Here is a 15976-nt window from a genome sequence, read left to right as displayed (position 1 = left end):
AAATTAGGAAATTTGAAATCTCCAAAATTAAGAAATTAAAAAATCTCCAAAATTAACAGATCCAAATGTCCAAAACAAGAAACTTGAGATCTCCAAAGTTAAGTGGAAAAATAGAAATCTCCAAAAGTAAGGAATATCAACTTAAAGAATCACCAAAATTCGAAAATGTAGAAAGTTAAAAAATCAAGAATCTCGAAAATCAGGAAATTAAAAAATCTCCAAAATTACCACCCAAAATGTCCGAAATAAAAAAATTAGAAATCTATAAAATTAAGACATGCAAAAATAGTAATCTCCAAAAGTAAGGAATATCTCAATTTTAAAAATCTCCAAAATTCCAAAATGTAGAAAATTAAGAAATGAAGAATCTGCAAAATTAGGAAATTTGAGATCTCCAATATTAACATCCCAAATGTCCGAAACAAAAAGTAGAAATCTCCAAATTTAAGAAGTGCAAAAATAGAAATCTCAAAAGTAAGGAAAATATCAAACTTAAAAATCTCCAAAATTAAGATATTACAAAATCTCCAAAATGACCGAAATAGACAATTAGAAATCCCCAAAATTAAATGGAAAAATAGAAATGTCCAAAAGTTAGAAATATATCAAATTAAAGGATCTGCAAAATTCGAAAATCTAGAAAATTAAAAATCAACAATCTCCAAGATTAAAAGCTCCAAATTAAAAGTCTACATAATTAAGAAATTTGGAATTTCCAAAGTACCTCAAATTTAAAAATCTCGAAAATAAGAAATGCAAAAATAGAAATCTCCAAGAAGATAATTTTTCCAAAATTAAGAAATCTCGAAAAGAAAGTAAAATCAAAATTAAAGAATCTCCAAAATTAGGAAATTTGAAATCTCCAAAACAAGAAATTATGAAATCTCCAAAATTAACATATCCAAAATGTCCGAAATTAAAATTAGTTATCTCCAATATTAAGAAATGCAAACATATAAATCTCCAAAAGTAAGGAATATCCCAAATTTTTAAATCTCGAAAATGTAGAATATTAAAAATCAAGAATCTCCAAAATTAGGAAATTTTAAATCTCCAAAATTAAACAATCTCCTATATTAACATATTCAAAATGTCCGATACAAAAATTAGAAATGTCCAAAATTAAGAAATGCAAAAATAGAAATCTCCAAAATTAAGAAATGCAAAAATAGAAATCTCCAAAATTAAGAAATGCAAAAATAGAAATCTCCAAATTAAGGAATATCGCAAATTTTAAATTTGCGATATTCCTCCAAAATTAGCAAAAAATTTGAAATCCCCAAAATTAAGAAATTAAAAATCTCCAAAAAATCCAAATTGTCCAAAACAAAAACTTAGAAAAAACGCAAAAATAGAAATCTCCAAAAGTGAGGAATACCTCAAATTTAACAATCTCAAAAATTCGAAAATTTAGAAAATTAAAAATCAATAATCTCCAAAATTAGGAAATTTGAAATCTCCAAAATTAAGAAATAAAAATCTCCAAAATTAACATATCCAAATGTCCGAAACATGAAACTTGAAATCTCCAAAATTAAGAAGTGGAAAAATAGAAATCTTCAAAAGTAAGGAATGTCAAATTAAAGAATCAACAAAATTCGTAAATGTAGAAAATTAAGAATGAAGAATCTCGAAAATTATAAACTCCCAATTAAAAACCTCCAGAATTAAGAAATAAACAAATTAGAAATTCCAAAATTATGAAATGCAAAAATAGAAATCTCCAAGATAATTTTTCCAAAATTAAGTAATCTCCAAAATAAAGTAAAATCAAAATTAAAGAATCTCCAAAATTAGGAAATTTGAAATCTCCAAAATCAAGAAATTAAAAAATCCTCAAAATTAAGTTTCAAAATGTCCGAAATTAAAACTAAATATCTCGAAAATTAAGAAATGCAAAAATATAGATCTCTAAAATCTTAAATTTAAAAATCTCCAAAATTCGAAAATGTAGAAAATTAAAAATCAAGAATCTCCAAAATTAGGAAATTTGAAATCTCGAAAATTAAATAATCTCCAATATTAACATATCCGAATTGTCCGATACAAAAAATTAGAAATCCCCAAAATTAAGAAATGCAAAAATAGAAATCTCCAAAAGTAAGGAATATCTCAAATTTAAAAATCTCCAAAATTCGAAAATGTAGAAACTTTAAAAATCAAGAATCTCTAAGTTTAGGAAATTTGAAATCTCCAAAATTAAAAAGTCTCCAATATTAACATATCCAAAATGTCCGAAACAAAAAATTAGAAATCTCCGAATTTAAGAAATGCAAAAATATAAATCTCCAAAAGTAAGGAATGTCCCAAATTTAAACATCTCCAAATTCGAAAATTGGAAAATCAAGAATCTCCGAGATTAGGAAATTTGAAATCTCCAAAATTAGGACAAAATATCTCCAAAATTAAAATATCGTATATGTCCGAAAAATTATAAATCTCCAAAATTAAGAAACGGAGAAATAGAAATCTCCAAAAGTAAGGAATATCTCAAATTAAAGAATCTTTAAAATTCGAAAATCTATAAAAATAAAAAATTAAGGTAAAATTAAATGTTCCCTATTAGAAATCTCTAAAATTAAGAAATTAAAAAATATCCATAATTATCAAATCCAATATGTCCGAAAAAAAAATAATTGCAAATCTCCAAAATTAAGAAATGCAAAAATAGAAATCTAAAAGAAAAAATTTCCAAAACTAAGAAATCTTCAAAAGTAAGCAATATCTCAAATCAACGAAGCTGCAAAATTCGTAAATGTAGAAAATTTAAAAAATCAAGAATCTACCAAATTAAAAACTTCCAATTACAAATGTCCAAAATTAAAATTTAAAATATCTCCTAAGTTATGAAATCTAAGATGTCCGAAATAAAAAAAATAGAAATCTCCATTATTAAGAAATGCAAAAATAGAAAATTTAGAAATTTCCAGAATTAAGATATTTGAAATCTTCAGTATAAAGAATAAAAAAATCTTCAAAATAAGCAAATCCAAAATGTCCGAAATAAAAAATTAGAAATCTCCGAAATTAAGAAATGCAAAATTAGAAATCTCCAAGAAGAAAAAATTTCCAAAATTAAAGAATATCTCAAATTAAGACATCTCCAAAATTCGAAAATCTAGAAAATTGAAAATCAAGAATCTCCAATATTAAAAACTATCAATTAAAAATCTCCAAAATTTCCAAAATCAATAAATAAAAATCTCGAAAAGAAACTGCAAAGTTTTGTTATCTCCAAAGGCAAGAAATATCTAAAATGAAAGAGCCTCCAATATTCGAAAATCTACAAATTTTTAAAAAATCAAGAATCTCCAAATCAACACATTCAAACAATTAGAGGTCTCCGAAAAATGAGAAATCTCCAAAATTAAAAATATGTCCAAATTTACAACTATCCCAAATTAAATATGGCCACAATTAATTATTTTTTTTTTTCGTTGTTATAACTCTATAGCATCTATTAGATGTTTTATGGTTGTGCTCACAGAGGGAGTTACTTGTCAACAATGTGACGCTGTGATGACTGATTAATTAATATTAACCTGGCACACTCACAGTCAGACTCACATTCATACAAATTTCCTGACTCTACACACCCAGGGAATTCTTCCTTTTCAAGAAAAATTCACCGAGAGCCTAACCCAGGACATCCTGATCTGGAAGCCAGCATGCTGACCAACAGACCACAGAGGCAGTCAATTAAAAAAAATTAAGTTAAATCTAAAAATTTTAAAAAAATTTCAAAATCTCTTCAAAATTAAAACAATTATCAAAATTTCACAAACATTTTTGAATATTTCAGAAATTTTCAAAATATCAAGAATTTTTAAAATTTCGAAAATTTATTAAATTGTCAAAATTTTAAATTCTTTGATTAATTTAAAAGAATGACGTCCATTTTTTTTCTGTGAGCACTCCCAATTCCACTATCATAGTTTCAGTTACTCTACATAATTCGTAATCGTCATTAGTGCAGAATCTCTGTATTGTACTATGGGATCCCTACAGTGAACATTCTGTACAGCATGTAACTGCTTGATTCTGTATAATGTGTACAAACATCTGAATATTCGAAAGAACTCCCAATTATCTGGATTAATGAAAGGAAGTTGTACAGATTTTCAGAAAACATGGTTAATTCAGTTTATTAGTGAATTTACTTCTATTCCAATTTACTCCTATTTCACAATCTGCCTTGAGCCTAGTAACTGATCTCAAAGAATGCACTTCCCTTGCAATGGCTGAACTTGTTGATAGGTATATGGTTGAGCTTAAGTTAACTCATGTTTGTTTGTTTGTTAGTATGCAAAGCGGAAGCAAGATGAGCTGGAAGACTACCAAGGATTAAACTTCAACTGCTCTGACCTGGAGGCCAAGCGCAAGATCATTGAGGTGAGCAATCTAAGCCCAGCACTGCTGTGTTGAAATGGGCACGGTTGTGTTAGTGCTAGCAATAATGTGTAGCTGCTAGTTGTATTATGGTATAGTTGCGTTTATTGGTGGTGCTGGTGGTAGTGTTGGTTGTATTTGTTGTATTGGTGGGTGTTTTTATCTTTATGTGGTAATGTTGGTGATGGTGTGTGTTTGTTGTATTGGTGGTATAGAGTTGGGTGTGGATGTGTTTATGTGATTGTGCTGGTGGTAGTGTAGGTATTTGTTGTATTGGTGGGTGTTCTTGTGTTTATGTGGTAATGTTGGTGATGGTGTGTGTGTTTTTTGTATTGGTGGTATAGAGATGGTTGTGGTTGTGTTTTAGGCGGTGGTACAGGTGGTAGTATGCAAATGGTTATAATAGTGGTGGAGATATAGGATTGGTTCTGTTTCAGGTGGTGGTGCTGATGATTGTGTCTAGGTATTGATTCTATACTGGTGTAGAGATGGGTGTTCTTGTGTTGGTGGTGGTGTGTAAGTGTTGGTATTACAAGTGGTGTAGAGATGGCTTTGATTATGATTTAGGTAAAGGCTGGTTCACAATAAACCAGGAACGGAAATGACAACAAGAACGAAAACGGAAATAATGTTAAAATAAATGTATTTAATTGTGAACATTCACAATAGTTAATTGTGAATGCTCATATTTAAATACATTTATTTCAACAATATTTCCGTTTTCATTCCCGGTTTATTGTGAACCAGCCTTAATGGTGCTGGTTGTAACGTGTATTGATTCTATTGTCGGTGTAGGGTAATGCCTGGTTGCTTTTTATGTGGTGGTGCTGGTGGCAGTGTATAGGTGTTACTTGTATTGGTGGTATAGAATTGAGTGTGGTTATGTTTTAGGTGGTAGGTCTGGTGGTAACGTGTATGTGTTGATTGCATTGGTGGTGTAGAGATGTGATTGTGTTTTATATGTAGGCGTTGTTTATATTGGTGATGTAGAGATGTGTGTTTGTTTTTTCGGTGATGATGGTATTGTGTAAAGACTTGTCTTTTGTAGTGACTGTTTGTTCTTGTGATGAACTTCATCTTTGTACCATAGACAGTACATGCGTGTGTGCGTGTTACATGATCTTACAGCTGCTGTTCGCTCTGCTCTTTTAGGAAGGTGAGCAGATCATGGTGGAATTCCTGCAGAAGTGTAAAGAGCTTCAGACAGAGGTCAGCACAGAAGCAGAGCTGCAGCAGAGTGTGGAGAAGCTGAAGGAAGAAGTTAAAGCTCGTAACAATGCCTACATTACGGCCTTGCTCGAGCATTCTTAGTCTGTACAATGTTATGTCTCTTCTACCTCACAATATGTTACCTGTAAAATGATATTGTGCTTTTTTGTGATGTGAATAAAAGTAAATTTTGAAATAAAATTATTTTTTTCCTTCGTTTCTCCCTTCTACAGTCCCTTCCTCCCTTTTCCCTCTTACTTATTTTCTCCATCTCATTCCTAATTATATAAATGATCATTTATTCCCCTATATTAATTATAAACTGATATATTTTATTAATATATACAGTGTGTTTCAGAGTTCAGTGCATAGACTGGGAGGTGCAGTTGTAGATACCAAGATAAACCTTTCTTGTCAAACAATATGGGGTCTACACTCATCCTACTATGCAGTGATGAGATCATATTAATAAAAACTGATAACGGAAGTTCTAAAACTCTATTGTTTCTTAAATTACCTACTACTTATTATTTTGCAAAGTGTCCTCCATTTAAGTGCAGACAAAGAAATTCATGGACTGTTTCACTTTTTGTAATATCCCTGGAGTACCACAGATTGTTAGTGTTGCTGCTATGATTCTGTGAGAACTCTGGAAAGGATGGAGGAAGCTTGACAATATGCTGTGAAGTCCAAAGGAAAGTCTACATAAACCTTCACAACAGACGAGCGTATTAAACAGTACAACACAGACTAATCTAGTGAAGCGACATGTCAGTTGTGACTTACAAGATTCAACTCGGACAACCACCACAAATGCTAAAGAGCGATGTTTTCATTTGCAAGGGTATTCAGTGAGCTTTTAAAAGAAGAGCCTAATATTTTGCAACGAATTTGGTTTTCTGATGAAGCTACTGATGCTCTCTGGTGACTCAGAACAATTCATGAAAAGTTCCCAGTATTCATCAAGCAATCAGAATGAAATCTCTATTTCAGAGGAAATGCTAGAAAAAGTTTACATAATTTTGTTGTCAGTTTGCTATATTTACTGAGAATAAAGGGAAACAATAAAGATGCTTAGGAAAATATTTGGGGCTAAGCGGGATGAAGTTACAGGAGAATGGAGAAAGTTACACAACGCAGAACTGCACGCATTGTATTCTTCACCTAACATAATTAGGAACTTAAAATCCAGACGTTTGAGGTGGGCAGGGCATGTAGCACGTATGGGCGAATCCAGAAATGCATATAGAGTGTTAGTTGGGAGACCGGAGGGAAAAAGACTTTTAGGGAGGCCGAGACGTAGATGGGAGGATAATATTAAAATGGATTTGAGGGAGGTGGGATATGATGATAGAGACTGGATTAATCTTGCACAGAATAGGGACCGATGGCGGGCTTATGTGAGGGCGGCAATGAACCTTCGGGTTCCTTAAAAGCCATTTGTAAGTTAGTAAGTAAAGGGAAACAATGCGAACATATTCTAAATTAACCTCTCATTCATATAGAACATTTTCCAGCAATTCTGGTGTTGAACCTACAATTTCATCATCACTGTGTTAAGTGTACATTGTACTCTGTATAGTACTGAATAGCGTCTCACAAAAAGGAACAGGCTATTGTCTCTAGCAGAAACCTGGATATAGTTCAGATTTTCTCAGAATACATCGTTTTTTATTTTTATGTTGCTCTCTTATTATCTTTTCTGCAATTCTGGGAGGGGGGGCTAACACTACCCAACATGAAATTTACCTCCGCGAAGATAATACATGTTCTTAGCCCATTTTCACGCGTAGATTCTGAAAACAATGCTTAAAGTGTGACATCATGTCACAATTGTTAGATATTTTAAATGTCCTACATCGAAAACGAGTTTGTATGTGACCTGGTAATACGCGTGTCATATGTTGGCTACCCCTGTCCTACACGATTACTTACATACTTACAAAATGTAAAGATGAAAATGTGTTATTTGTTATACCATCTAACCAAGCCTTTGTAATTTATCAGGATACCTGTAATAAATCTGTCTTTTTTTCTAGAAGTAGACACTGCAAAGAGATAAATCCAGGGAGAGACCGGTCTGGCACTTCTAATGGGGTTGTAAAGTAATATTATTTCCTGTAACTTATGTGAGAATATATGTTTCTGTATAGACGTTAATGGTTTAGTGAGTGAACTAGGTGTAGAACATAATCCAGATGATTGATAATTGTTTATAGATTCATCTAAGTTTAACTTAAAGCAATGCTACTTCGTAATTGTAATGAATTTCCATCTGTTCCGGTTTTCCATTCTGTAGGTCTTAAAGAAAGTTATGAAAGTATGGCGTGTTTTAAAATATGAGGCTCATTGTTGGAAGATATGTGGTGACCTTAAAGTAATTAGTTTGCAAGGGCACTTCACAAAATATTGTTGTTTTTTGTGTTTGTGAAACAGCTGTACTATAGAAAAACATTATGTGGTACAACAGTTGGACAAGCGGCAGAAATATGTTCCGGGAAGAAGTAATGCAAAAGAAACATCATTGGTTCAGCCTGATAAAATTCTTCTTCCTCCCTTACACATAAAACTTGGGCTGATAAAGAATTTTGTTAAAGCATTCAACAAGGACGGTATTGGATTTGGATATTTACAGGACAAGTTTCCACAGTTAACATACGCGAAATTGAAAGAAGAGATTTTTATTGGACCTCAAACCAGAAAACTCGTGGGGGACGAAATGTTCGAGAAAAATTTACAGACAGTTGAATTAGCAGCTTGGCAATCATTTAAAAGGGTTGTGCATGGTTTTCTCGGAAACACAAAAGAAGAAAACTGTAAGACTTTGGTGTCAAATTTGCTGAAATGCTACAAAAACATGGGTTATCGAATGTCTTTGAAAATCCATTTCTTTCATTCAAATCTAAACTTTTTTCCGTAAAATATGGGTGATGTTAGTGATGAAGAAGGGGAACGGTTTCATGAAGACATCTCCGTCATGGAGAAGAGATACTTAGGATCCAGTAATGATGGGGGATTACTGTTGCTTTCTTATGAGGGAGAGCAGGCAGGAGTACAAGAGAAAATCACATACTACCAAACACTTTTACGCAAAGTTACAAGTATGTTCCATTAAAATATGGCCCAAATATTATTGCATGCATATAAAACTATATTTGTGAATTAATCTTAACCTAGCATGACTACATCATTATATCGTAAGAATTAATCTGACATAATATTGTGACAGCGACGTGAGAATCGAACTCACGGCCAGCGTCCCGCAAGAAAGCAGATCGCACAGGCTCCACGGAACATTGAGTGACGTCGCGCGGTGGAGAGAAGAGAGAGGGTGTATTACGTCAACGCGACGAGGCTGCGCGCGCAGCTGCTACTTAACGCAGTGAATGTGGAACGACCTTCCCGACTATTCCAGAAATCCGTCGAAGTGGAAGACTCGCGAATTTTCGAGGCTACGTCGCTGTGGTTATAAATTACGGTCGCGAAGGAACGACAGAGAGTTTTCAGTTATTCAGTCAGTGAGTAAGCCAGAGCAAGCAAGCCAGACTTGTGTACCAGAGTTCGACTCGAGTGTGCGTCCGCATCTGCGTCAGCATCCGAAGGCCTGAGTTCGAGTGCAGTGGACCGCAGTTGGAGGGACCTGAGTTCGAGTGCCGTGGACCGCAGTTGGAGGGACCCGAGTTCGAGTACAGTGAACTGTCTCTGAAGATCTGTGGTTCGAGATACTGTGAACTCGAGTGACTGAGATAGAAGAACTGTGAACTGAGAACTGGTAGTTCTGATTTGTAAATAGTGCTTTGTAAATATTAGTTAAGATTAACAGTTCATTGTTGTGCGTAATAGTCCAAGTAAATTGTCATTGTCGTCGGTGGAGTGCTATAACGAATACTGTGTTGAGTGAAGATCCAATTGTTGACGAGAGCGTTTAAGGTGAATTGTAGAAAGAAATTATTGTTGTGACGAATAAATTACATTGTTGCTACTAATAAAATTAACAATATTTTATCTGAAACCTCGTATATCAGATTCTAAATGTGTTTATATCTTTTTAACCTGACGTGATAGGAGATTTCTATGGCGATTTTAAAAAACAGTGCATTTTCATTAAGAATCACCTATTTTTATCGTGGAGGTATGGCAAATTTTTTTGTTGTTGGATAGTGTATAATTGTTAAATAAATTAGCTACTTTATAACTTGTGTGACCCAGTTGTAATGCACGTATGGCACTGTAAAGATAAAATGTAGAATAGCAGTTATGTTGGATGTCAGTTAATAACAAATTTTTATGTGTATGTTTATAGCAGTTCATCAAGTATTCTGCATAGTTTGACCTTGTAGAGCATACTAACAGGCATTAAGGATCAAGTCTCCAAGGCATAAAGCAAAACTTTATGGAAGTACGTAAATTTGTTACTACCAAGTCATAAATAAATGTTCGTCCAAGTGCAAATTAGGTAGGCCTACATTTTAAGTGATGTTTACCGAGGGCTGGCACTAATGATGGTGCAACACATGTATTTGCACAGGGTGGCAAGTTTTGGAACAGAAAATATGTAAAAAGTGAAATAAACTTCACTAACCTCAGTGGTAATATGAAAATAAACTCTTTAAACAAAAATCATATCATCTATTCCTTCCTTGTCATAACCAAAATTTCTGATACCATTAGCCATATTTTTAGACAAAACACTTCAATTTCCCCCCCCCCTCCTCGCTGTTATTTATACTCGCTTTAACATCTTTGGTTATATCACAAGTTAATCTTTGGTTGAAATCCGAAGGCCTGTGTACTATTGTTGAGACTGATTCTATTGTTGTGAACTAGATGGCGACTGTATATGTATTACTGATCTGTTATGAATACGATTTCGATGATGAATGAGGACGGTGATATTCAGAGATGTTGTGGCCCGAATTTCCTGGCATTTGTCTTACAGTTGAGGAAAAACCCTGAAAAACCTCAACCAGGAAGTTCAACCTGACCGGGAATCGAATCCAGGCCCTCTGCGTAAGAGACCAGCATGCTGACCTCTACACCACAGAGGTGGTCTACACTTCAATTATAAATTAAATTAGCTCATAAATTATAACAATAGTTTAAAAGAGTCCTGGTCATTCCTCTGAATGGATGTAATTCCAAAAGGTACAATTCTTGAATGCTAATTTATCAGAATGTGTTTTACGAAGTCATTTTTCAAATTGTTTTTCGGAAGTGTAACTGACGTAATATTGGGCTTTCATTTGAACTATTCCAAATAGTTTTGCAATATTTACATTTGCCCTTTTATTGGAATTCTGCAAATCTTCAGTTTCCTCAGATAATGAATGGCTGTAGCCTATGAGATGTGAAGTTGTGACCAACAGTCCTCAAGTACCCTACTATATTCGACTGTAGTCTTCCTAATTACACAATAATAATAATAATAATAATAATAATAATAATAATAATAATAATAATAATAATAATAGTCCACCTTTTGTGGATTTCGTTACCTGAGGATCCCTCTCCATCTTTAATTCGGCACACAAAATGACTTCAATCGCTTAATAATACTTTCAGCCTAGTCCGTTTAGTCATCTAAGGTTTCTTCTCCATCTTGGTGAAACTTGGTTCTATAGAAACGCTTCATTATTGCTGTTCCATTATTGTATGCAGAAGTTGTAACCCACTGTTGCTATAGTCGCGACGCTGTTATTCCCGGCGTGACTCCTCTTTGCTTACGTCTTAGGAAGTGAAGGCTCTATAAAGTCTAGGTACGTAGTATCGTTCGCCATTTTTCCTCTTTCGTTGCCGAGCTACCATACGAGGAATCTATTTGTCACAGCGTTAAACATTATCATGTCTTAGCTCCTATGATAATAAATCAAACGCACTGTAATTGAGCAAATAATTGAGCGGCAAATAACGTCTTCGTGTGCTTTCTGCGAACGCCAACGAAAGAGCTAAAATGGCGGGCGATTATATTAAATATTTATCGAGCCTTAAGAAATGAATAACGTCTTCCTCAGCGAATCACAAGACGCACACGTTTAAATGTAGTCGACCTGAAACGCGATTGGCTGCCGGGAATTAGAGCGACGGGATTATAGTACGTATTTTCGGAAATATGAATTAGAAAAAATGAAACCGAAAAATATTTCGGGTAAACGACCATTCGGAAAACAGTCAATTCGGAATTTTGGATTTGTAAAAATAGGCGGGAAGGGTTTAGAAAATGTAGGGTGGAATTCATAGTCGTCACTTATAAAATGAGTGAACCCTTAAGTAATAAGTGTTTGCTTATAATAAGGGAACCCTTAAGTCAGTTCCGAATTCATAGACAACACTTATTTTCACGTAATGAGTGCTCACTTACAGCTGCCGGACATGACGTCATAAGAAATCTGACTCTCATCGAACTAATCGAAAGCAGCTCTACATGTGGAGTTGCTATAACAACGAGTTATCAATATTATTGTACTGAATAAGATATATACAGCAATAGTTTCATGATGTTTTAAATTCTAGTTGCATATTAGTTATAGTTATAATCAGATATCCTACTAATTGGAACACGTGTTCTGTAGTAGTGAATTTCTTAAATAAATAAATTAAGCTTATTATGCCTACTATATAATACTATATACTGAATTTATTAACATAGTGCTATATTTACTCTGTAATTTGCCAAGTATAGCTACATTTTACATTTTTGGCTATGATATCTATACTTAACTCTTTTTAATTTATTTTTATTTGGAATTTTTCATTTATATATATAGCCTGGGTATCTTTTATTTAGGTAGTATCTATTTGTTTTTTCCTTCGTTTTTAATTTTTAATTTGTAATTACACTTGTATCTTGCATTTGTATCTGGTTTATCTCTTTTTTCATGTTACATGCAATTCTATTCTCCATGTCTCTAATATACCTCTTTGGGACACGTATATTTTCCTCATTTCGTTCAGCAAATTCCACAAAAACCTCAAAATCATTCTCAGTATCCATTTTGAAAATGAGTGGTCACTTAAGGGTACAGATCAGCTCACTTAAGTAATCACTCATTATGTGAATGAGGGACAACTATGAATTAGAAATGAGTATAAGTAACCACTTAAAGGTTCACTCATTTATAAGTGACGACTTTGAATTCCGCCCGTAGTACTACATTCTGTTTCAGATCATGCCTAAAATATTATATTCGTAGCAATAGCTCTTAGGACAATGAAGATAACGAGAAGAAACAGGGAAAAAGGAAGAGAATGACGAAAAGAAGGTGGAATTTAGGAAGGAAAGAGGAGCAGAAATTTGTTGCGCATATTTTAAACGTCTCGTAAAATACATACAAATGTGCGGTCGTTATAACTGAAGTATGGAAATCAGAGATATTGCTTATCAACCGAACATGACAGTGGGCAGAGCTCTGGTCGTCAGTTTAGCGACGCCGTCTGCTGCGAGATGTTTTGGTTCCCGGAAGTCAAGCTGAGTCTGGCTCAGCAGCTCAGCATGAAGGTGGTGCAGAGCGGCAATCTGCCCCAGCACATATCCTTCATTATGGACGGCAACCGCAGGTTCGCCAAGAACAACAACATAGGCATACTCGACGCCCACAAAGCTGGGTAAGCAACTCTGCGCAGTCGTGACACGTGCTTTCACGCAGCAAATCTTATAATCAGTCTTACTTAAAATATGTACCAAATAATTTTTCCACCATCAAATTGCTCGAAATAATAATAATAATAATAATAATAATAATAATAATAATAATAATAATAATAGTTCAATATCCTTTTGAGAAGATTAACTCCGTACGTAGATGAAATTATTGGGGATCATCAGTGCGGTTTTCGGCGTAATAGATCGACTGTTGATCAGATTTTTTGTATTAGACAGATAATGGAGAAAAAATGGGAGTATAAGGGTACCGTACAGTACATGAGTTATTCATAGACTTCAAAAAGGCATATGACTCGGTTAAGAGGGAAGTATTATATGATATTCTTATTGAATTTGGTATTCCCAAGAAACTAGTTCGATTAATTAAAATGTGTCTCAGTGAAACATACAGCAGAGCCCGTATAGGTCAGTTTCTATCTGATGCTTTTCCAATTTACTGCGGGCTAAAGCAGGGAGATGCACTATCACCTTTACTTTTTAACTTCGCGGCAGTTCAGGATAACAGACAGGGTTTGGAATTGAACGGGTTACATCAGCTTCTTGTCTATGCGGAAAACACGGAAATTTTACTTGAAGCAAGTAAAGCGATCGGTTTGGAAGGAATTCCCGAAAAGACAAAGTATATGATTATGTCTCGTGACCAGAATATTGTACGAAATGGAAATATAAAAATTGGAGATTTATCCTTTGAAGAGGTGGAAAAATTCAAATATCTTGGAGCAACAGTAACAAATATAAATGACACTCGGGAGGAAATTAAACGCAGAATAAATATGGGAAATGCCTGTTATTATTCGGTTGAGAAGCTCTTATCATCCAGTCTGCTGTCCAAAAATCTGAAAGTTAGAATTTATAAAACAGTTGTATTACCGGTTCTTCTGTATGGTTGTGAAACTTGGACTCTCACTCTGAGAGAAGAACATAGGTTAAGGGTGTTTGAGAAAAAGGTGCTTAGGAAAATATTTGGGGCTAAGCGGGATGAAGTTACAGGAGAATGGAGAAAGTTACACAACGCAGAACTGCACGCATTGTATTCTTCACCTGACATAATTAGGAACATAAAATCCAGACGTTTGAGATGGCAGGACATGTAGCACGTATGGGCGAATCCAGAAATGCATATAGAGTGTTAGTTGGGAGGCCGGAGAGAAAAAGACCTTTAAGGAGGCCGAGACGTGATGGGAAGATAATATTAAAATGGATTTGAGGGAGGTGGGATATGATGGTAGAGACTGGATTAATCTTGCTCAGGATAGGGACCAATGGCGGGCTTATGTGAGGGCGGCAATGAACCTCCGGGTTCCTTAAAAGCCAGTAAGTAATAATAATAATAATAATAATAATAATAATAATAATAATAATATCCACCGGTGTAGCGCAGTCGACAGAGGCGCTTCCTTCTGATCCGGAGCTGCGCTCGGGAGTTGGTTCGATTCCCGCTTGAGATGATTACAGTAGCGTGCAAATTAATCCGAACAACGTAATTACTTATGCAAAAACACTCAAACGTGATAGAAAAAGGATCTAAGACATATCTCAATAATCTATGTGGCCTCCCTTGTTCCTAATAACAGCTCTGAGACGATTTGGCATGGATTCCACTAATTTCCCCACAAATATTCTTGATTTCTTCATCGCGAAACCATACAACAATGAGGGCATAAATCATCTTCTCCTTTGTGGAACAATCCATTTTTGCATTCTTCTTTTGCAAATTGACCACAAGTTCTCAATGCGTTTGATGTCGGGTGAGTTGCCTGGCCAGGTGAGTACCTGAATATTCTTCTTGTTGAAGAATTCTTTAGTTTTTCGAGACGTATGGCATGGTGCCAGGTCTTGTTTGAACACACCTCTGCCATCCGGAAATGATTTTTGCAGCTGGGGTACGATTCTGGTTCCCAATAAGTGAATATATTTGTCAGAATTCATCATTCCCTTGATAGGTATTAATGCTCCAGGCCCTTCATGTGTAAAACAACCCCCAAACATTACTTTAGGGGGGTATTTGTGTGTTTGTTGGAGATGAGCTGCTGTTACTTTTTCGGATCCTTTCCGTACGTAAGAAACACGGTGGCCGTGGACCTCGAAATGAGATTCATCGGAAAAAAGTACATTCTTCCAGTCATTCACTGTCCAGTGTTGATGTAATTTTGCCCACATTAAGCGTTTTTTGCACATAACAGGGGTTAGCAGTTGCCTATTAATAGGCTTACGAGCCCTCGTCCAGCTTCCAAAAGCCTACGCCGCACTGTTGTGACGTGAATATTCGCCCCAGTGGTAGCCATTAACTCGCGGGTTAAGTCGACAGCAGTTAGTCTAGGATTTAATTTACTTCTCCTGACAATTAAACGATCATCTGCAGGTGAAGTCTTCCTTTTCCGGCCACAGTTTCCTTTTTTCTGGGGTGTGATGGATCCAGTCTCCCTGTATCGTTTTATGATCGAATTAACAGTATCCAAACCGATGTGACATTCTGCAGCAATTTGCCTCTGTATCATAGAAGAATGCTCTGCTAATGTTATAATTTTAGACCGTTTTCGTGGAGTTGTATCCATTTGTGAAGACGACAGAATGTACACAGGATTGCAGTATTAAGTCTTCAACACAACTGAAATGCTTGTAAGTACAAAACGACAGGCAAAATGTCACATATTATAAAAAAAAATAACGACAGACCTTCAACAATGAATTTACACTTACTACAGATGTCAATTAAAG

General features: G+C 34.7%; 1 protein-coding gene and 1 long non-coding RNA gene across 3 annotated transcripts in view; one reads left to right on the top strand and one right to left on the bottom strand.

Annotated features, from left to right (window-relative positions):
• spel1 (DNA mismatch repair protein spel1) overlaps positions 1 to 5793 on the top strand; it is a 128943-nt gene extending 123150 nt beyond the window's left edge. Inside the window, exons 16-17 of the mRNA XM_069824625.1 lie at positions 4303 to 4392; positions 5542 to 5793. Of these exons, the coding sequence (XP_069680726.1) occupies positions 4303 to 4392; positions 5542 to 5700 (249 nt within the window). The 3' untranslated portion in view covers positions 5701 to 5793. The remainder of the gene's footprint in view (positions 1 to 4302; positions 4393 to 5541) is intronic.
• LOC138698594 (uncharacterized) overlaps positions 1 to 15976 on the bottom strand; it is a 66124-nt gene that overhangs the window by 12385 nt on the left and 37763 nt on the right. The window lies entirely within an intron of this gene.

The sequence above is a fragment of the Periplaneta americana genome, chromosome 4 (assembly GCF_040183065.1).
Source record: "Periplaneta americana isolate PAMFEO1 chromosome 4, P.americana_PAMFEO1_priV1, whole genome shotgun sequence".
NCBI classification, from domain to species: domain Eukaryota; kingdom Metazoa; phylum Arthropoda; class Insecta; order Blattodea; family Blattidae; genus Periplaneta; species Periplaneta americana.
This window is presented reverse-complemented; position numbering and strand designations above follow the sequence as displayed.